This window comes from Limanda limanda, chromosome 5 (assembly GCF_963576545.1).
Source record: "Limanda limanda chromosome 5, fLimLim1.1, whole genome shotgun sequence".
In the NCBI taxonomy this organism is placed as follows: Eukaryota; Metazoa; Chordata; class Actinopteri; order Pleuronectiformes; family Pleuronectidae; genus Limanda; species Limanda limanda.
In genome coordinates this window covers 17,116,004-17,138,006 of record NC_083640.1, presented here as the reverse complement: position 1 = coordinate 17,138,006, position 22,003 = coordinate 17,116,004, and the positions used below count along the sequence as shown (strand labels likewise).

Genomic DNA, 22,003 nt, shown 5'->3' with positions numbered 1-22,003 from the left:
TAGAAGCTGAGGCAGTGGAGTACGCTGAGGGAAACAGAGAAAAATACATTTAATGAAAATCGAAAAAGCTTCACAAAATGTAGCCAAAAGGAAAACCTGCAAATAGTTTGAGTTATAATCTGAAGTTATCACACATATCGGTGACATACACATCTTTTACAATGCAATATGCTCTCTACTGTGACACAACTCAAGGTTATGGAGTAAATTATGTTCAAACTTCTATCTTATGTTACATATTTATTCATCTGTCGATATTTCCAATTTACAAATATGCACAAGTTCTGTGAGTCCAAGGTGACTTCTTTAGGTGTCTTGTTTAATCAGGGCCGCAGTGGAAAAGAGTTTACCGTGACGGAAAATCATGAGAATTTGTCATTATCACATAAAAGAAGCTGCAACCACAGGGTTATTGTATAGAACTGAATTCATGAATCACCTTTTTTTTCTTATTCATTTAATTGTCTATTTATTTATTCAATTCTGTCAAATCCTAAATTACCAACTAAAAACAAGATTATTGACCAATGTTATATCGCAGATCTTGCAAACAGAACATGAACAAAAGAGAAGCACAACACATTTTACAATGAAATATTCATTAACAGCGAAGTATATTTTCACCCTGGTGCTTCTGTTGGTGTCATATTTTAAAGATTTTGTGTTCAAGTTCAGACTGATGTAAAGAAAGTCAGTTCATGGATGGTATAAAGGCTGCAGGGTTGACTCTTCTTTCTCAACGCCACATCTTACAATTAAAACTTTGTCTGACAGCTTAATCACAGCACACAGCCGGAGGGAACAAAACACAGTGAGGTAGAGAGAGAGGCAGTAACAGGCTCACTACAACTAGGAGGAGATACTCTGTGTGCTGTTGGAGTGGTGCTCACTCCTCTTAAGAATGAAGTATAGATGTGTCACTCCTACTCCTCTATGCTCAGAAGCATTTGTGATTTCATTGCTCAAATTGTAAACACACAGAAAGCAAACTGGGACCAATGTCTAATGTTTAATAAACTGAAATCATGAGCAAAGAAGAGTCACTGAGATATTTCAAGCCCCATAGTAGGAAATGTCAACAATCAACCCTCTCCCCTGCACTGTCTGAGAATAAGACTGGGTCATATGGCCAGTCAAAATAATAATGTTCATGTCAGCTTCTGTCTGTAATTATAAAGATTGATGTCACATTACTTGTTCTTTTGTTCCTGAGTGAAGGTTGTGGTTTGAAACTCTTTCGATGTGAACAAGACAAACACTTGATAAACAGCAAAACAATTTTACAAATCTGAGGTCGATCACTGGTGTGTTATGTGTCCTCACTGTGCCTACAGAATGTATAAACATTATATCCATATGTATTGGACTTTTCTTATATTACCTTAGATAAATGTAATATTGAAATAATTATTGATATTGTTGTTAAGGCCAGGCTGATCTGAGAATAGCGGTGGTCAGGTAGCAGGTCTGTGCCTCATGTAATCTGGATCAGACTCTACTGAAAAAAGCTGGAGTCAATAGATCTCTAAAACTTGTAGCAAGTCTCTTAGTCATTGCAGCCAGCAGGGTTAATGTCTTACTCACTGTATGAGCGGGACCAAAGTTCCACGTGTTGAGTCACAGATTCAAAAGCAGACGCTCACTGTGATAAGTCCTCACGTTTTCATTGTTTACTTTCACTAATGTGCCTCCTTGAGAGTCAATTTGATGAAGTTGTAAATACACACTGATGCAGCTCCTGTTTTTTTTAGTGCTGCAATACATAAAAAGGTACATAAACCTTGTCAAAGACAGAGGCCAGTAACATTTATGGTAATGACACAGTAAAAGAAAATGATGCACAGTCACAACAACATGCTGCTTCAATTTGCTCCCTCTGTCCTGGATGACTTCAAGCTGCCTGTGTAAATTTAAAACTGCAGGATGGACTTTAAAACCCTTTTGAGACTTGCTTCTCAGATGAGTCAGCAGCAGCTTAGTAACATTTAGTTTTCACATTACCCCCACACAGACATTTGACCAGGTCGTGCTTCTCTGACCTGGCTCATTTAGACCATACAAACCTCCTCCAACTAATTCAACAGAGATTAAAACCGATTGAGAACACCTCTGTTGTTTACTTCACCAATCTGGGCTAACGAGACAACTCTTTTAAGCTATAAGGCTTAGAGGTGGCGGGCCTTCTGAGTAGCAAAATGAGGCATGAAGACGCAAGAACAATTGTATTTGAGAAATACGGACAAATTATAATGCTACAGTATCGGCTCTATACTTATTCTACTGTACGTAAAAAACCTTGTGCAGCTACATGTTGTCCTAAAATCAAAAACCAATAAAGTGCAGCCAATTTCACATGAACTCTGCCCAGGTTAAAGTTTACAGAAAGAGGTAGAAGAAAAGTAGAACAGAATTAAAACAGGTGATAACTTCCCCTCCGGTCGCTCGGAAAACCGACTGTTGTTGTTAGAGAAGCAAAACTTCACCTCCTCTCACCTACTCTTCCCTTTTCTTTACAATAGAGTTAGTGATTGCCCTGCTGTATGGAATAATAATTTGATTCGCTCGGATCTTCATATGAATGTGGACTTAGAAAGTGACAGAAACAAATTAGGCCCACTCACAGTGGACTTCACTACAATTACCAGGCTTTAAAGGCAGATTTCTCCAGAGCTTCATTTCCTGAATATTTCAGCATCTACATTTCCAGCCACCGGCCACATTCACAGTCAGCCAACTGCTGCTAATGTCGACGGGCCAACAACACAATGCCAACCGGTGCCCCTTTGCTGGAAAGGCTGTGGAGCGTCAGAAACACCCCGACAGATTTCGGCCTGACATGGAAATGGTTTGTTATTAGTTAGCCTTAGCATGTATAAAGATATGACACAGTCAAGGTTCTTAAAGTACAGGGTGTTTTATTGACTGATCAACACCCTGCAATACTTTCCTAATAAACAGCAAAAATACTGCTGCGTTCCACTCTCGTCCCATTTTCAGTTCCAAAAATAAGACATTAATATTTATTCTCAGAATATACACAAACATATTTGTTGGTATTGCTCTGTTTTGAAATCAATAGCTCTTGGGAGTTCTGCAGGGCCCCCTGCCATGCTCCTAATGATCGCACCATATGCCAAATAAACCAGTTTAGCTTGAAGACTTTTAGTGCTGCTACACTGTGTAGTTTGTCTGTTATCTTATCAACACACCCCAGAGCCTGATTCTAAAATATTTATTTAGAGTAATATACCTGGAGGTGTGGGTCCGACCTCCCATCAAACTGTTAGATCAAAGAAGAAGAGGTGTGTGTACAGGGAGTGAATAACTGGGTGTTTCCTATAAAACAGGTTCTCAAAGGGATCCGTTTTACCACAGTAACCACACGCTACATGCAAACCACGACAGTCTTTAACAGGTAATAGAAGACATATAAGGAAACATTGTACTGCTTAGTAGGAACTCAAAACTCAAAACAACCCAGTTCCCAGAAGAAGTATCCTGGTCATTGATATTTCCTGTTTTTCGTTTTACAGATGTAACATGGTGCCACACAATAAGGTTAGAGATCTGTTTTAGCCTGGGGTCAGGGGTGACTACAGCCAATGTCCTTAAAGCAAAGTATCACAATAGTTTTGAGCAAACATATCTCTATTGAGACAATAATTATACTGTGGCAAGATATAAACCCATAGACTGCACATAAAGATGGACGACACGACAGCTCCCCGAAAGTGAAGCCAAATTGTATCGATAGCCCTCTGGTGGCTGGTTGCATTATAGGTCATTGTCCCAAACAGTCATTGCTACAACCTTATTTACACAATGAAAACAATGAGGAAGTTATGACAGACAGTGATATTCACTTCTTAGAAACAGTGTTGGCATCACAGCAAATGATTTAAAGACCAGGAAATGTAAACGTAGGCTATATGTTACAATAGGCAGAGTCCCAGGTATAACTTGTGATCATGTAATATATGTTACATAAACGCTTTGTTATGTTTGTATGCATGTCTGTACATTAGATAAAACATACAGAAAATATTTTCACTAATGGCAGTCATAATAAAACTGAAACCTTGTCTATGCAAGCCCGGGCACGTGGTCAAAACAACGCACAATCTTGAGCAAGAGGTTGCAAAATTAACCAGGGACTCCTCTTACTAATGTAATCTTTCACAGATACATGACAAACCTACACACATTACAACCACCAGTGCTGAACCACAGAAGAAGCATGAACATACCAATACCTCCCATTATCATATCATGTATCAACATCAGATTACGTAATGGACATTGTACGTGACGACAAGGAAAAACTATGGAGGCCGAGAGCTCAGTGTTCTGCACCGTGAGAAAACAAACGCAAAGAGACAAACACAAAAAGGAGGCATGTTGAGAGCACATGCTAATCACAGGCTAGACATAAAAACAACAGAAGCAGGCTGAGAAAATCATTAGCATACTTGTCATACCCAAGAGCGGCAGAGAAAACAAATAGGAAAAATAAGAAAAGACAAGCAGATACAGATGTGCTGAACCAAAAACCAACATATGAATAAACCAGTAACACGGGACACAAAGACAACACTGAGACAATGCTGGGAGGGAAAGTAGTTAAATGTTGTTTTACCAAACCTTCTTATTAGATGAAGTTCACACGATTAGTAATAAGAGCCGGAGTTCACAGTAGACGACAGGTCATAGTTCCTTCAGGAGTTGTGCAAGATTGTGTAGATTAACGTGCATGTGAATCGCTCTTTGTGAGACATTCACGCCGCCACAAGTACAACCTGAGAGTCACATGGATTTTTCTGTACTGTAAAAACAGAAACCTGATATGACGTCTGAACACGGTGCCTGGTTCGCAGAACGACCTCAGGCATTTGACGAGAGGTTTAGGGACATGAAAAGTAAAAAGAAGGAACTGAACATACAGTACAGTGGAAACTGCTCGTGTTCATTTGGGGACTTTTTAAACATGACAACATAAGGGGGGACAAAATCTCCGCTGTGGCCTTCTAGTGTGGCCTGTTGTGTACTTTCACTCTCTTCTTTGCACGAGGTTTTATGGAAAACAACAGTGAGCCACTACCAACCCTTCCTCCTTTCCAAACACAGCCCCAGTGTGTTTGTGTTTTATATTATCAGACGGTTATTTACTTTACAAATCAGGTGATGTATTGTTTGCCTATCATTAATACCTGAAGCCCATGTTGACATATTCAGATTATTTTCTTGTATCTCACCAAAAGTAAGTGTACAATCATGTAAAGGGGGAGAAGTATGTCATGATTTGTAATGTGAATATATAATGAAAAATGCTAACTATGAATATCATGTAATAAATGGTCAAATACACAGCCTTCTTTTGAATATATCTGCTGGTAATGATTTATCACAAACATGTTAAAACACAAGTTTGTATTGTGATATGTTAATTAAATTCTATGAACTGTCACACAACAGATGGAGAGTTGCACTGCAGCGTGTGCACGTGCTCAGGATGTGACGGATATGAGTTGGATCCATAATATTTGGCATCAGAAATATTGATAGTAGCATCGCATTTCAAACACTATAAACCAGAGCAGCTGGGATGCAGCTAATCACTATCTGCACCATTGATAAATCTTATTGTCCAGACTCTTCATTCATCTCATGTTTTACTTACTGGGTATTATTTCCAACCTATATTGCATGTATTTTTTATGATTATTGTATGTCTTCATGTAAATTAATTGTTGTAACACACTTTGAGCTGTAATTCATGTGTGGAAGGTATAAATAAACTCTGTCATAAACTGTCATTATTATTATTATGATTAAATATTGGACTAATCCATCAATGGTTTGGTCTAAAGAACATCATAACCATGCAGAGCTGAATATTTTATCCTCAAATCATCAGTTTAATGGGAATTCTTTTTAGCAAATTCTCACTTTGACACCTGAAATTAAATATTCCACAAACGAATAATCGATTATCAAAATGTTTCTCTTCCAATCAACCAAATCGACTGATGCACTAATTGTTCGAGCTCTAGGAATTAAAGCCTCGTTTACATTGATCACGTGTTTACTGCAGATCCAGTGGCACCTTGCACTGGCAGTGATGAGTTTACCATCACAAGCAAAGGGCCTTAGCGTGTTGTTCAGTGTTTATAAAGATGGTATGTGTGTTCAGAAGGTCTGCAGCTTTTTATTAAATGCACAAACGGACCCTAGCTGTTTATCAGGCCGATTTTAACCGTGGGGTGAGATGCAGGGATTTTAAATGTTCAGCCTGTGACCAGCAGCAGCGGGACGCCGACAACTGTCAACCCGAGCGAGCAGAGCTTAAACCCGGACAAGCTAGCTGAGGCAACCCGCTGGCACCGACCCGCCTCCGGTCAACACACCTCCGAGAACATGTCGATGAAACGCAGGGTTTCGCTTTCACTCGGCGTCAGAGGTCACCGGTGCCGGGAGGAAACCCGGTCCGGCTCCAGAGCTCCAGCCGGGGGGCTCGGTGGCTAGCAGTCGGGCAAACACACCGACGTTAGTCCGAGAAACGTACGTTACCTTCCCGCGGATTCCCAGAGAGTCTGCCGAGGCCGCTCGGTGCGAGAGGCGGCGGGATGCGGGTCTCCTCTCCGCGGACACGTCCGAGCTGTCAGCGGCCACACGAGGCTTCCTGTCCCGGTGCTAGAGTCCCGGAGCCGCGCAGAGGAAGCACCTTGTGGAGGCGATGACGACAATATCACACACCTCCGTGACGTGGAGCCTCCTCTTCCTCCTGCGTCTCCTCTTCCGCGTTGTTGCAGCTACGACAGGCCCAGAGCCTCCTCCTCTTCCTCCTCCTCCTCCTCTTCCTCCTCACAGCTCAGCATCCTCCAGCAGGTGCATGATGGATCCAGTCTCTGTCTGACCGATTATAGAATCAATGTAAATTGATTTGCATTGATTCTATTATTAAATAGAATATTTAAAGCAACTAAAGATGAATGTTTTGCAAAGTCTCCATTCCAGTGCTCACATCTGTAATTAAAGAGACAGTATTTCTGAGCTGGGAGAATTATCTGTGAGGGATAATGGAATAGAGCTGTGATTTCTGTCAAATGTCGTTTTGCATCGTGTGGACCGGCTTCCTGTGTATACCACAGATGTTTTTAAAGGGATAGTTCACCCAGAAATATAAGATTCACTCATGATCTACTCCCCACTATGTGATGGAGGGGTGGGGGAAGGGTTTGAGTCCACAAAGCTCTGATGGAGTCTCGGGGGTAAACAGTGTAGCAGCTGTCCGAGCCTCTGGAACAGTTTACCTTAAGGAATTCAGAAGAGAGTTCTCCAGACGTCCCTTCAAACTATACTTTAACATAATTGTTTTTTACCCTATTAGCCTACTTGTGTTTATCGTGTCCTTTTCTTTTACCATTTAGCTATAAGTTGAAATGATGTTCTATTATTACCTATGCCAAGAAGGCTATCTTTTTATCTGCATCAGTTTGTTTGTCTGCAGGATTTAGCAAAAACATGGTTAAATCAAACTCTGATATTTTGTGTAGGGGTGGGACATGGCCCAAGGAAGAAGCCATTCCATCTTAGAGCGGAGACCATGGGGCATTTCCAGGAATGCTTTTTAGCTTTTCTTTAACGTTGGGAGGTAGGACCTTTTTCAGCATATTTGTTGACCGGGCATGTTTGAGGGTCTGATGTGCAGTTTGGTGCCGATCCACATAAAAATGCTGATCTTGTGAATTTAAATGTGGTTTCATCAATGCACCCTAGTTTATTTTCTTTTGGTTCCCATCTATCCATGTTTACAGGAGGACGACTGTAAAGTGAACATGTGCTGCTCAGAGATAAAGTTGGGTGTCAGAGCTGCCATGTTAATGAATAGGATTATCTGTACCTCATGTTGCCTACAGCCTATAGGACATAACCCAGTCAGAGATAAGAGTTACAGCATCAAAGAGCAACTTCACACCTGCACAATTGTGAACCATATTATTAAAAGACACAAGATTGATTTAAAAACCCACCAGTTTTATTTGACGAAATTCCCACACGGCAAATTAAAAAGTGTAGCATTTCCAGGAATGAGAGCAAAGAACAGCATTTCCACATCTTTACATACTACACATACAGAAACCCACCATTTACACACCACATCCAAGTACCGTGGAGAGAAAGCACAGAGACAAATGCACTAATTTGAGTGAACAAAAAACGTTAAAGTTGGGTTCAAAATTCAATTTGCATTGAGGAAAAGTCAATTCCAAACCAAGAAGTCCTACAAACTAGTATCAGTGCAAATTGTCTTTCCAGGCAAATGTCTAACTACACTGTTCTGTTCTATAGCCTGCTTAATAATATTGCACACACATTATACAGACACCTGCAGCGCCACACAGTTGCTGACATGCTACAGATTTTTAAAGTGCTAGCTTGGAATTAGATTGACAGCCAGCCTGCAAAAAATATTTGGTTCTAAATCCATGACTGAAAGCAGTTGAGTCTTCTAACAGGTTCCTGTAACAACTTCACAACTGTGCTGTGACCCCAGGTGGAATAAAACAATGAAAGAAAAAAAAAGGAACATTCAGCCATTTGTACTGTAATTTTTGTGAATACATTCTGTGATTTAACTAAAACCTGTGAAACTGAAACCCAGACAGTGGAATCAAGGATCTGTGAACATTGGAGTGAAAATAATCGACAGCAAACACTAAATCTGAAAGCTGTCGCAGGAATCCCACGTTTCTATCCCTCAAAATGTAAGAACATAAATGTGTGAAGTGTTTGTAAACGAAAACAAAAAACCATAATGTGTTCCACCTGTCACAACTATCAAAATAAAACCAACACCACAAAAAAAAGGAATAGTCTGTTAGTACCATTTGAAACACACCCCCTTCACAAAAGCAGCAGAACAGGGTAACATCTGCTTACAGTAATTTCCACCAATAGTGATACACGTCTTTAAAACACCACTGAATAAACATGAACATTAAAGATGTATTTTGTTTCACTAAAATATTATACTCTGGATTAATATGTACATGGAAGTTAAAAAAATCAAAATTTTAGATTTGACATTAAACAGAAGGCGGACATGTTGAGCCAAGTGTTCCGGATGAAGCTGCAAATCAAATGAAGGTGTTTCTGCGAGGAGAAGGAACAGTAGTTAAGGTTTTCCAGGCCTGACAGATAGAGGTAGGTAGCATCGGGCCCAGAATCAGGGCCAGAAACCTGAGAAAACACACAAACACACCAGTTCCCCTAACCCTCCAGAAATCCAAAATATACATGAATGTACAAAGAAGCCCGTGTGCAGGCAAATACACGGGCTACAACATACGTCTACACAAAAGTGTTTGCTCAGCGAATAGTGTGCCCTCTTAGACTTAGATATCCCAGCTGCTTTAATCGAAGCCCAACTCACCAACGACATGCTGATACGCTACAGTTCACGAGTTTGCACTGTGTTACTACAGAAGAGTGTGTTGTGTGATAGCACTTGTTGAAAGAACCTGAATGTTATGGCATCTTTTGAAATGTTTAAAGGCTGTTAAGTGTTGCACTCGAGTCAGCACCAGAAACAACAAGATTTGGATATTAAGTGACTCTGCAGTCGTCAACGTGAAGTCGACTGCGAGTACGAGATATTCTGACGCCTACTAATGTTGACAAAGTCACATCAAGTGCAACAGATGAGTGTAAACAGTGAGAGGCTTGTAAAAGTGAGGGCTCGTTCATGTCAGTGAAAGTGAACGCTGTTCACAGTGTGACATCACTGAGTCACAGACTAGGTAGTGATCTTAATGTGATTGTAAAGGTGCGAGGCATCATTCATCGTATTGTGCAAAAACTGCTGAACAGAACTGGGACAAGGAGGAAACAGTAGTGTTTTCTGTGAGAAACGACGAGTAAAGAAGTGAATGACAAGACATGATGAATATTAACCGTTTTAACTCTGACACCAGTGTCTGTGATCAAACTATAGCTACAGTAAAACTCACACAGTATTTATGATAATTATTTCCATTATGCTTGTGCAGTGACACCAATATATGCTTGCTAGCGCAAACTAAATGACCCATTCTCTTTTAAAAAAGGCAGAAAGGCACTGGCTTCATAAAAGTAGCTACACGGCTCCCACAGGTCCACAACATCCAAACCTGCTACGTTCAGACAAACAGTTACAGAAATGAGCCGGAGAAACAAACATCACTCGATAATTAACACACACAAAATCGTATAAACACAAACCTGGCAAAAGAGGAAGTGTAAGTGTGAGCTCGAAGGCGTTTCATGTTTAAAACAAAGACTCCACCACTGTGACAGCTGATCGTAGCTGGCGACTAAAAGCAAGTCAAATACAGAGACTTTGGTATGTAGAGAAGACCTTTCACATATATATCAGCCTTTCAAGATGACTGGACACTGATATGCAGTGTCATGTATGTGTGGCTCATACATTATACATGCCAAAGCTAAATACGTCGGTCTCTAGCAGAGATCCCATTTCCACAACCAAAGGCCCTGATCACATCTGCCTCATCAGACCTTTAAAAAATAAACATGTTGGATCTTTCTCCATCATCATAAAAACCTGCTCTTCCTAGAACATGCCAAAGCTTAAACAGACTCAGGTCCTAACGCAGCGACATACTCCATCCCGACTCAGAAGGCCAGTCTCTTCGCCGTGATGAACTCCTCCAGTTGCACCTTGCTGCTGCCCATGAGGCCGAAGGCTGGATACATTGTTCCCGAACAATCCACCTGCCTCTCATAAAGGCACCTCATGGTGTCTGCGTCGTAGAAGAACACCCGGCACGCGTCGTAATCTAGGCACACCCCAATGCGTTGTGGCATGGGAAGCACGCGGTTGCCGGGGTCAGCGGACGGAGCGTTTGCTGAGGAAACAGAGGAGGATGAAGAGGCCTTGGGGATGAAGAGTTTGCCCATGCCCAGGGTGAGGAGGGTGAAGGGCTGCGAGAGCTCGTAGCACGTGTCCTCACTGCCACTGTCGTGCCCGCTGTCATGGTCGTATCTGGTGAAGGAAGGGGGAGACACAGAGGTAAGATGGGCAGAGACACACGTTGGTTTTTATTTATATCAAATTTTTTAAACATATGTCAAAGTCATAATCATGTGTAAAACAGAAGAGGGAAACTGCTGCATTTCAGTCCCAAGTATGTGAAGAATGAGTTTTGGCCAAAGTATTCAAGTTGCTATCGAGTTAAGCCAGCTGCTCTAAGGACATGATTCATTTATCTGTCGATTACTTTCTCAATTAACGGTATTACTTACTAGGCCCGTCACAATTTCCCAGAGCCTATAAAATGTTAAATATTTATTTTGAACAAAAGTCACACGAATAAATTCAGAGAAGTAACGATTTAAACAAGGTTTAAAATGCAATTCATTATGAACTGATTGTTCAAATTGAAACTGAATTATTACTGTCAACAACTTATTGACTAATATTTCATCTCTATTGTCAATATTTAGTCAACTTCCGAGGTATAGGAAATTGGAGAGCAATATTACCCATTTAAAAAAAGAAAACTAATACTCTTATTCCTCAAGGACTTGTGATTTTTCTGGCATTTTCTTTAGAAGCACAAACACATTCTTTAACCTCCTTCTAAGTGGTTTAACGCTGCATGATGTGTAACACCTCACATGCATTATGTAATGACCACAGAATTAAAACATATTTGTTTAAATAATGTTGCCTTACATACTTTTACATGAGGTCTGGTGAAAAACACAGGCTGTGTGTTTGTGTGTGTGTGTGTGTGTGTAAGCTCTTTAGGAGCGCTTACATCACAGGATTAACTGTGACACACACATGTATTGCTGTAATAGGATTGTTTGCCTTTGTTTACGTCTGTGTGTTGCATTTAGGTACGAAAAAAGGTACCCGGTTTCTCAACAAGTCTCCTGATTATAGACAAGCGGTACATGACAGCCGTTGTTGTCATGTGTTTGTGTTCGGGTGTTCGCTCACCTTGGGCTGCTGGTATCTCTGGGATTGTGAAACCATTCAAGCAGCTTCGAGTCAGAAGCCACTCCAACTTTAACCATGTAGGAGTGCGGCTCCACCTTGAAGGCCCAATAATGTCTGCAGAAAAACAATTTCCATGAATGCTACAGGATTAGAAATTTAACTGACCCATTTATTGCCTAATGAATCATTTCCTGATTTGTCCTCTGACATCCCTGCTGTCAAATTCTCCTCAGTGATTAGTGAAATATCACTCTTTCTGAAATGTGGCCGAAAAAATGACAATTTAATGATGCAAAAATGAAGTTCTTGAATATTTTATATTCTCATTTTGCCTAATGAATAAGGCAGGCTTCGCTTTGTGTGCCTGACTTCCTAGTTTGTCATTTTTGCTACCATTTAACTTCTTGGAGCACGGGCACACATACGCGAATGTGAAGCAAATACCGTGGATCAAAGTTGAACTCCACGTGAAACATCTGCCATCTGCCTCTCCAAAGGAAACAAATGCTTTATGTGTCCTCGCTCACACAGATTGAAAGTGAACGGGAGGCAAAGGTTCACAACTGAAACATTTGAATATCTGTGATCGAGCCCTAAATGTGAATACCTCACATCTTTTTTTCTCTTGGAAGAAATCAAGGTTTACATTTTCATAGAGCAAATAAATCATGCTACTGGAAGAAGCATTGGGAGTTTTTGGCATACCTTCCCTGAGAGATGCCAGTGTCCCCAATTATGTAATCTAGTCCAATGTAGCTGCCCGTCTGCACCCGCTCTGCTGCGAGGAGGAAGGCCATGCCCGCCACGCTCTCCACGGTGTCCCGTCGCTTGTTTAGGATGAGCCGCTCCGTGCTGAAGCCACACTTGTCGCTGAACAGGAAACCTAAAGCTGTGTGTAGAGAGGGGGGGGCAAATTGAGATTGACAAATGGACAGGAGACACAGGAAAGGTGGACAAGAAAATCAGTAGATAGTTGGAAGAGAAGTTGGAGAAAGCAAAGAAAAAAAAGACTTCAGAAAAGAATGTATTTTGTTGAGCATGATCATACTGAAGGAAATAGTTTTTCCCCTTTTTAAGGGTGAAACGTGGTAAGTGGCAAAGTCTGACACATGAGGGCGCTATAACACAATCTTACAAGCTACACAAAGACACACTTGCTTCATTATCACCACACTATGGAGAATAACATATTACTCAAACCTCATTTCTTTTATGCAGCTGCCGTTCTATAAATAGTTTGTAGGCCAAAGGCCCCGATTACCATAATCCAGGCAACATAAAGGATGACGTGATGCTTCCTGTTCACTCACCCGTCTCATATAATCTGAGGTTGACGCTAGGGAAGACCGTTAATTCACATGTGTCCAGGGAAGACCTCATACTAACTAGGGCATGATAATGAGAATAGTATGATCCCAACTCAAGGGTAAACAGCCATTAATGCTCCAGCTGTAATGTAGGGAGGCAGTGATACTGACAAACCATTCTGACAGGCTGGAGAGGAATCATAAAATAGAATTCAGTTTCATGTTTAAGATAACTGGGTTAAATTTTATGGATTTTTGGCTCATGCAAGTTTCAATAATGAGGAAATCTGGACTCGTACCAGTTTTCATCAAATATGACTGACGAGCTTAGCTGATCTTGTTCGACTCATCTTCAGAAGTGGTTCATTTTAAAATATGAAAATAGCTACAACCATGTTGCAAAAGAGGCAACATTTCCTCCCTAGTGCGGTTACCAGTGATTTAATTAAAAATAACCATCTGAGTAGCTCCCAAACAATTATATTTTAATTTCACATGAAGTTAAGGAGTAGATCTAGATATTTATTATAGAACTTATTAAAACAGTGAGTTAATGTTGACAAAGCAGCACATGAACAAAAAAACCTTGAGAAACCTTTGTTGTCTAAAACCACAACTGCGTTCCCTCGTACTCATGCAAGAGATACATGCAAATTGTTTTGTGTGTGTTTCGCACCAGCCTGAAATTCCACCTCATTACTGACGCACAGTGAATCCAATGCGCTGTCTTACACGAACCAGAGAACACAGGAATGTGGAAGGTCCAATCAAAACACAAATGACAAGGACACAAATTAAAGTGTGTGTGTGTGTGTGTAAGGCTGATTTTGTTGCAGGCCTCAGCTACCAGGGGGGAAATGCTGACACTGATACAAATACTCAGATTTCTGGGAAGTGACACAACCACAAAATGCTTCTGCATAACCTTTATGCTTGTAATACACAAGTATGTTCACGAGCAAACCAAAACAAAGAGTCTAATGGTTGCTAGGCAATGGCAATGGGAGAATGTGATATGATTTAAATTTCAGCAGATGGTCGGCAATGATGCTGGTTTTTTAATGAATTCCACCTTGTGTTTGTGATTAAATTTAAAAAGCCACCAACAGATGCATCTGCATGTTTCTTTATCCAAACCGTCACAGTGAACATGAGCCTTCACTCCCACTCACCCAGACTAGCGCTATACTGGTTTCAGCCACATGGAAAAAAATAAAAAGACGTAACCATGGTGACAATAACACCATTTGCGCCATTACCTCTAAAAATCATGCTACACGACAAATTTTAAAAACGTGAAGTGAGGCATATGTCGTGTCATAATCTTCCAAAAACCGAGACTCAGGTGCTCAGAGTATTAGGGACAGAGGAGCTCAGGGGGTCTCTTGGCCAAAAGAGGCCAAACAACAGGGGCTGGTTCCTCAATAGTAAGGAGCTTAATCTCCTAGTTAATTAACATTTTGTGGATGAATTAATGCACCAACAAGTACACAGCCTCCATTGATAGAGCATCAAAGAGAATTGCAGTAATTGAGTAGCAACTTCATTTAAATTATCAATATTTCGTCTTAAAAAAAAAAATGCTGCTCCAAACTCCATTCCTTTTTATGTCCGACTACAGACTCAGAAGACAAACAGAGAATACACACCCATCAAGGAAAGAGGGAATAGACATTATGCAAAAACTTTGCATCAATATGGAAAACTTTACAACATCCCTGAGTCTTACCGGGTGCAGGTGGTGTGTGGAGGGTGACCTCAGGGCTGTAGGGGCTGAACATGGAGTTCCTGCAGCTGCGAACCCTGAAGGAGTACAAGCTGTCGGCCTCCAGGTCGCACACAACACTGCTGGGACCATACACCCTGTCTGTCGGCCTCCACACGCCGCTGTCCTCGCCATCCTCTTGGGACGGGGACTGGCTCGGGCCTCCAAGTCTGGAGAAGAAGAAAACAGTTTAGAAATTTTAAAATAATTCTCAAATAGCTTTTTGATCTACTTAGTCCTCCAGATTTATTCCTTTACAGCTGCTTTTTAGACATGCACTGAATATGAAAATCTCTGGGCCCACTCCTGTGGACATCCTCCCAAAAATCACATCTTAAAAACTATTAACACCCACCTGCGGTACTCAACCACGTGGTGATCTGTTGGCAGGTGATCATCGGAAAGCCTCCAAGAGATTGAGGCCTCGTTATAGACTCTGCTATGGGACAGGTCAATCAGGGGGGGGTCTGGAACTGGAGGAAAAAGAAAGTGCATGAAGTTAAGAAAACCAGGGAAGGCAAGACTCAACAAAAGCGTAGCAAGTTAACAATCAGACCTGTGTGTGTTTTGTCCAGGGTTATAACACATGTCAGAGATTAATACTGAACAACTAATTTGTGGTAATACCCAAGTGTAACAGACCTCATGCATAATCGGAAAAACTACAACAAACAAGGGAATTTCAGTAAAAACTCTTGTGTCTCAATCATGCTAAGTTCAATGCTGCAGCTCATTACCTTGGGATTGAAGGAAATAATGCACAGTAAGTGTGATTCGATTCGTCAGGATCAGGACAATGGACAGGACTGTCTTGCATAATGGAGCCTGTTAAGAGGTTTTCACAGACTCTCTGCCAGGAAATGCACTTTGTAAAATCACCCGCAGCACCAGCACCACCTCTCTCCTCTTCTGTCCCACTTTCGCTTTCTTACACTGCACTTTTTCCAACACATTTGTCTTTTTCTTCTGCAGTTGTAAGTATTTCCCATGAAGCCTCAATCTGCTGAGCACTGACTTAACATTCATCTACTGTATCGTCATTCCTCTTACCTCATCAATTACTGGTCTCACAGCCTCAACTCGTTTTTTCTCCAGAAACACAAATCACATCACTGCAAACATTAGTCTATTTAAGATGAAGACATTTTTCTGCGCACATCTAACAACCCCCCTGTGATAATTCCTTCCCTCATCTCCTTCCTAACAATTTCCTCTCTTCATCTTTCTATATTCCCATTTCCTCCCACTTCTAAAGCTCTTTTCATTACTCATTTTCCTCTATAGACTCGTTCCTCCAGTGTATCCTCACTGCTGCAGAGTTTCCGAGCCTTCACAGTCACTTCACTAATCCTCAGTCTCCAAAGTCTGTTTCTCCAAAGAGCAGCCCTCTCCTTCACGTGTCCTTTGGCAGTCACGTTGGTAACATATTATAATGTGCAGATATATTACAGAGAGTATGTTATTCTATAATACATTACAAAATTACTTGGACTTGGGGTGACGAGAGCATTCTGAATAGCTGCCTCTTCCTCTGGACTTTCCACTTTCAAATCCCAAAACTCACCTCTTCAAAACGACTTTGTGTCACTCACAATGTTGTTTTTAATATAGTATTTCTCTTAGTCGTTCTTTTTAATCCCTTTTAATCCGTTGTCAAGTGTCTGAGTTATTTTTTAGCATTTTGCAAAGGGGGATTGTTGAAAAGGTGCCGTAAATCAATTCTATCTCCAACTTAATCTTTTTTATCTCTTGACCATTGACCTACGTAACTGTTCCTTACAAATAATCTATTAAATTAAATCTACAAGGCTTTTTATATTTCCTCCATCTCAACCTCTGCATCAAGAGAATTGAAACTTGAACAGCACACAGGAAAGTGCATCCCTCCGCAAAGGCCCAACAGTCACCTTAAATTAAATCAAACTGTACCAAATTTGTAAACTGTTAGCAGGATTATGCAAATACTACTGAACAAACTAGCAAATGTTGTGTTTGTCTCTGTTGCACAATGCACTTTTCTTATTAGTTTGTTAGGGAGGTATTTAGCATTTTTACAAGGGGAATGGATTAAGTCACCTTATGTGCTAAACAAGCTCTAGAATTAGATTTTCATCTCTTGACCATTAAAAACTCTGCTGAGCAAATAAACTACAAAATCTAATTTTCTGAGTAAAGACTTTCATTCCTTTCATCCTAATCCCTTCAACAACAGATTTAAGATCCTGTCGTCTGTTTCAGAGTGAAGTCATTCACGCCAGTTTCCAACAGATGGACCCAGAGGCCTGGACCAAGTGGAGCAGTCAGGCCTCCAGCACAGCAGGCCGCAGCCCCTCAAGGTTCAAGAAAAAACCCATCACTATTGAGCCCATACATACAGCACCAAGATCAAGTTACACTGCAGTGTACAGTCTCCTCTTGTGTTCATTTTCATCCCTCTGCCCCGTTTGGAACTGTGACAGAACAGAAACTACATCATGTGTTGTCGATATAATCTGCCCAAACTCATTGTATCCTGTGCGAGTGGAAAACGGATAACAGAAGAGCTTTTCTCAGCAGACTTTTTGGGGAACCTCCAACTTGAAAGTGAACCACAAATGGGCATTTACACTTGACAGCACAGCCTTTGAAAAAGCTCTTGAGAACAGAGCATTAGGGTCAGATCCCGCAGTAGGGCCACAGCTGGGGGAACATGGGAGAACACAATTGCAGTGTTGTCCGAGAGAGGAAGGGATTACGCACAAAAACATGGAGCAGCTGTAGCGACGAGTGAAATTCAATAAAGAAAGTATTATCAAAAAGATGGCTGGCATTGTTAAGACTTGGCGATGGAAAATTATGTTTTTTTTTCTATGACACTTGGGCAGGAGACATGGACAACAACAGAACGAGGTTTACATTCAGTTCAGACACTGGACAAAACATAAATGCGTTTCCAGTTTCCTGTATAATGGTTTTATCAGGGCTTAGGGGCACTATCGTAAAACTCTGTAGTGGTTCTTCACGGCTGCCAGGACTTCAATGAAATCACTGCAGTATATGAATGCCCCCCCCTGCTTCTCTTCTACTCTCTCTCTCTCTAAACTCATACTAAGAGCATCATTAATTCCCGCAGGCCACTTAGATTAAAGACACTTCAATATGGCTGCCACCCCACTCGACTGCTGCATACAGCACTTTCCCAAAAAGGAGGCCGCAGTGATTCACTTAGGATCTTTTTTACATGAAAAAAAAACATTTTCTCCAGGAAGGGCATTATGAGAGAATCAATATGCAAAGAAGCAAACATGGTGACTATTCAAGCACAAGATGAGGACTGACTAAATTCATTATTTGGGTTTTAATCATGATGGTCAATTCGGGATATTGTCAAATAGAATTAAGTAGCCTAAAGATTCGAACATGCAAATTTATTTTCACACATTCAATGTTTGACAAAAATGGACATGAGAATAAATGATATATCAGTTTCATATCATACACATAGCAATTAAGTAGTAAGACGATTTACTCCCTTTAAATCCGATAAGCAAGTTTTACACAATGTAAAGGCATCTTGTGTCCTTACTTATTATATCAAACTTTTATTCACGTGTCCCCTGAATATTTGATGCTTCAATGACTTCAATTCCCTTATAAAGATTTTAAAATCCTATTTTTTTCCCCCATCTTTTCTCTTCACTTTAAAATTTGGGCTCATAGCAGATTCACTTTCAATCCATTAAGAAATAACCTTTTTTCTTGAACATAGTTAAATTAAGGCAGCTCTTTCCTCAAACCATCAGCTCCCCTGTCACTTTGATATCATGATTTTGTTTTTGATGAGTCACTCAGAAGGAACAGACTCATGGAGCCTGTGAGATGAAGCTCACATCACTGATTTTAAACAAACTAACAGTGGGCTCTCCGGCGAAGCAACAAAAGGCCACAGCTCACGTTACTCTCAGCTTTGTTTGTCACCAACGGCAACAACTGTCAGTTCGGTTGCATCCACTGGGGGGGGTGGCTCTGAGCCAACAGAGACCTCAGGTTCATCTCAGACATTTAAACTCTCACATATTCACATGTTTTTGAAGGATAAAGTCTGGAAGCAAAGCTGCTGCTCGACACTTTACTTTGACACTGACCAGCTTATCACTCGCACTGATGAACTGAAAACAACCCTCAACTGTTATCGACTCGCTGCGACTGAAAGTGTCACAACCCACTGTTGGAGCAGTATTGACTATCATTGTGTCGCCACAGTCACATGAGCCACACTGAAGGGATTAGAGGTATGAAGATATGAAGTCACTGACAATGCATTGTTTTTTTTAAATAGGTCCAGTGGATCATCTTGCTCCGCTTTAACTAATATAATGAAAATAGATGTATATATTAAGTATATCTCCTAGTATGTAGAATTCTCCAGCTATAGTTTAGTATATACATTAAATTAGAGCCAAGTTAAAAACAGTGATCATCTGCATTTTGACCATCAATTGCAACATGTGCATCAGTCCAGCTGCTTCATGACTCGTATCAAAGATCCTCGCCTGTAGTGATGTTTCCTCTGATCGTTCAGCGACGCTCTGAGTTTATTGATTCTTTTTTTTGAAATCTAATCGATTATCTGCAAACCTTTGATATTTGCTCGCTGAAGCTTTTCATTGATTATTTGTTGTTGCATATGCTGTTACATTTTTTAACCCAACAAGAACTTTAGACTTCACAAATCAGAGCTTTTTCTTCAAAAATAATACAATTTAAAAGTAGATTCATTCAAGTAAAATTAAGAGTTCACAAAAGGAAACTATGTTCCATCACCTGACAAACTATTAAAATATACATAACCGTTTTTGGCTTTATAAGATTTCTGACATTTATGTAGTATGATGACTCATATCATCACATCATTGAGCACATGACGGTTGCTGCTCCTGAAACATCAGTTGGCTGCAAACTGCTCATTTTCCTAAGTCTAATATAGCGAGAAATTATTTCTGTATTTTATTTGAATGTAATATGGCAGTGTGCCAGAGCAATCAGAAACGTGTGCTTTGTGTCTTCCCTGGGAACCTTCTACCTGAGCAGACCTTTACACAACAAGCTTTGTAAATCAGCAGACCAGAACAAAGCTGCACAGAGCTTTAAAATCCACTTTGACTATATCCAGGATTCTACCCGTTTATCCAATTTAGCTGGTGACAAGACCTCTGACCTTTTAGCACAGCACAGTTCACACTTCACAGGGTTGTGAATGTGAAAAAAACTGCTTATTATAGTCATATTGTCACATGCTAAAGAGAAAGAATAACAGTTGTCAAACCTTTTGGAATGTCTGAGCTGTGTATGATACAGCCACATTTTACCATGGTCCAAAGGACATGTGAACAAAGGCTGCATCCTAATCTTCAGAGCTTCTTGTTCATTTTCATCTCGCACCATTTCTCTGAAATAAAAAGAAGTCATACCTCCACCAAAGCACATCTCTTTGAGCAGAGTCTCTTCTCTGGAGGTGTCCAGCACAAACTCATCGAAGCAGGGGTCGGCAGCAGCGTGGAAGGTCCTCAGAGACTCGGTGGCCTTCTGGATCCTGGAAACACACAAGTCCAACAAAACCTGATGAATCACTGAAAACTGAAAGTTATTTACCAAGGACACAAAAAAGGAGCATTATTCACTGCAGGCAGACTTTTTTCTTTCAAGCATATTAGTTATGTTCCATCATTATTCTAATCAGTCAACTTAATCTTTATTCATTTTGTCTTTCAGAAGTGAAAGAGGATTCAAATCTCTTGAAAGGAGAAAAATAAACGGGCCCCAGTATCATGTCCCGGAGTAAAAAGGCTCTCTGATAATCTAAAGCTGCTAATGGAGATCAATTAGTCAGCTTGGAGCAGAAGACTCTCCATTATGCAGCCCTGAGTGGACACGGCAGCACCAGCCCCTCTTTAACTGCCCTCGAGTTTAGTAACATCAGTGCACGTGGCTTGTTTTATGCTCTGACACACTCCACTTCCTCAAACACGTTATCAGATTGATGGTCAACACTCAAACTGAACAAATCCTAATGAGCAAATCCACTGAGACGCAAGAAGGTCCCACTAATCATGGATGTCATGCGTCACACTCACTCATTCTCTTGGGCCACACCCGTTTTTTCTAATAAATATTGTGATGCTGTTTCCTATTAATTGTCTTTAACTGACTGACTATAAAATGCTCTCAAATTTCAATAAACGTATCGATTTTTAAAGATAATAACGTCAAACGCCAAGCTGTACCTGAGGTGCAGCTGCTTTGCTGTCTGTACAAAGCAGGACTGGTCCGTCTCTTTCAGCACTTCCTGAGCGTAGCCCACCAGACCACTGTTCTCCAACATGCCTTGGTACTCCTCCACCTGGGGAATATCAATACAACACCATTGCATTATTTAATTCCATTCAACCTAACTGCATCTTCTATCCTAGTTACTGCTAAGGATGAGTGATGATGTGTGTATGTCGGAATCAATAGTAACTGAATTAAGTCCTGGTATTTTTATACCTGGGTCTTGAGATGGTTCAGGCGTCGGTTACGAGACTGTTCAATGGATCTGAGCATCTCGGATTTCCTCTCCTGCAGCGTCTCGAACAGACGCTCAAAGTGCTCATTGGCTTGACGCTCGGCTAGTTGGCCATTGTCCTACGAAGAGGAGAGAATAGTGTTATTCATTTGTGCAAAGCAAACAGTCTCTTCGTATATCTCTCCCTGTGTGAATATACTGTCTAAAGTCAGAAATTCTAAGGATGTCTGGAGTGAACTGCTCTGACGTCATTCCACAGAATCTCTATCGTCTCTGACTGGGTCATTTCAACAGATGGATTTTCTTTTGTTATTCTGTTGTTCTCTGCCCTTGCAAATAAAGAAAAGTGTGGATACAGTCAGGGTCAGCATCAAAGTTAA

At 40.7% G+C, this 22,003-nt stretch overlaps 1 protein-coding gene across 1 annotated transcript in view; it reads right to left on the bottom strand.

Annotated features, from left to right (window-relative positions):
* Positions 1 to 10,674: 10,674 nt before the first annotated feature.
* trim36 (tripartite motif containing 36) overlaps positions 10,675 to 22,003 on the bottom strand; it is a 30,033-nt gene continuing 18,704 nt past the window's right edge. The window contains exons 7-14 of the mRNA XM_061071708.1: positions 21,605 to 21,742; positions 21,343 to 21,458; positions 20,530 to 20,651; positions 15,435 to 15,552; positions 15,044 to 15,249; positions 12,713 to 12,896; positions 12,008 to 12,121; positions 10,675 to 11,044 (exon numbers count right to left, since the gene is read on the bottom strand). Coding sequence (XP_060927691.1) covers positions 10,675 to 11,044; positions 12,008 to 12,121; positions 12,713 to 12,896; positions 15,044 to 15,249; positions 15,435 to 15,552; positions 20,530 to 20,651; positions 21,343 to 21,458; positions 21,605 to 21,742 — 1,368 coding nt within the window. The remainder of the gene's footprint in view (positions 11,045 to 12,007; positions 12,122 to 12,712; positions 12,897 to 15,043; positions 15,250 to 15,434; positions 15,553 to 20,529; positions 20,652 to 21,342; positions 21,459 to 21,604; positions 21,743 to 22,003) is intronic.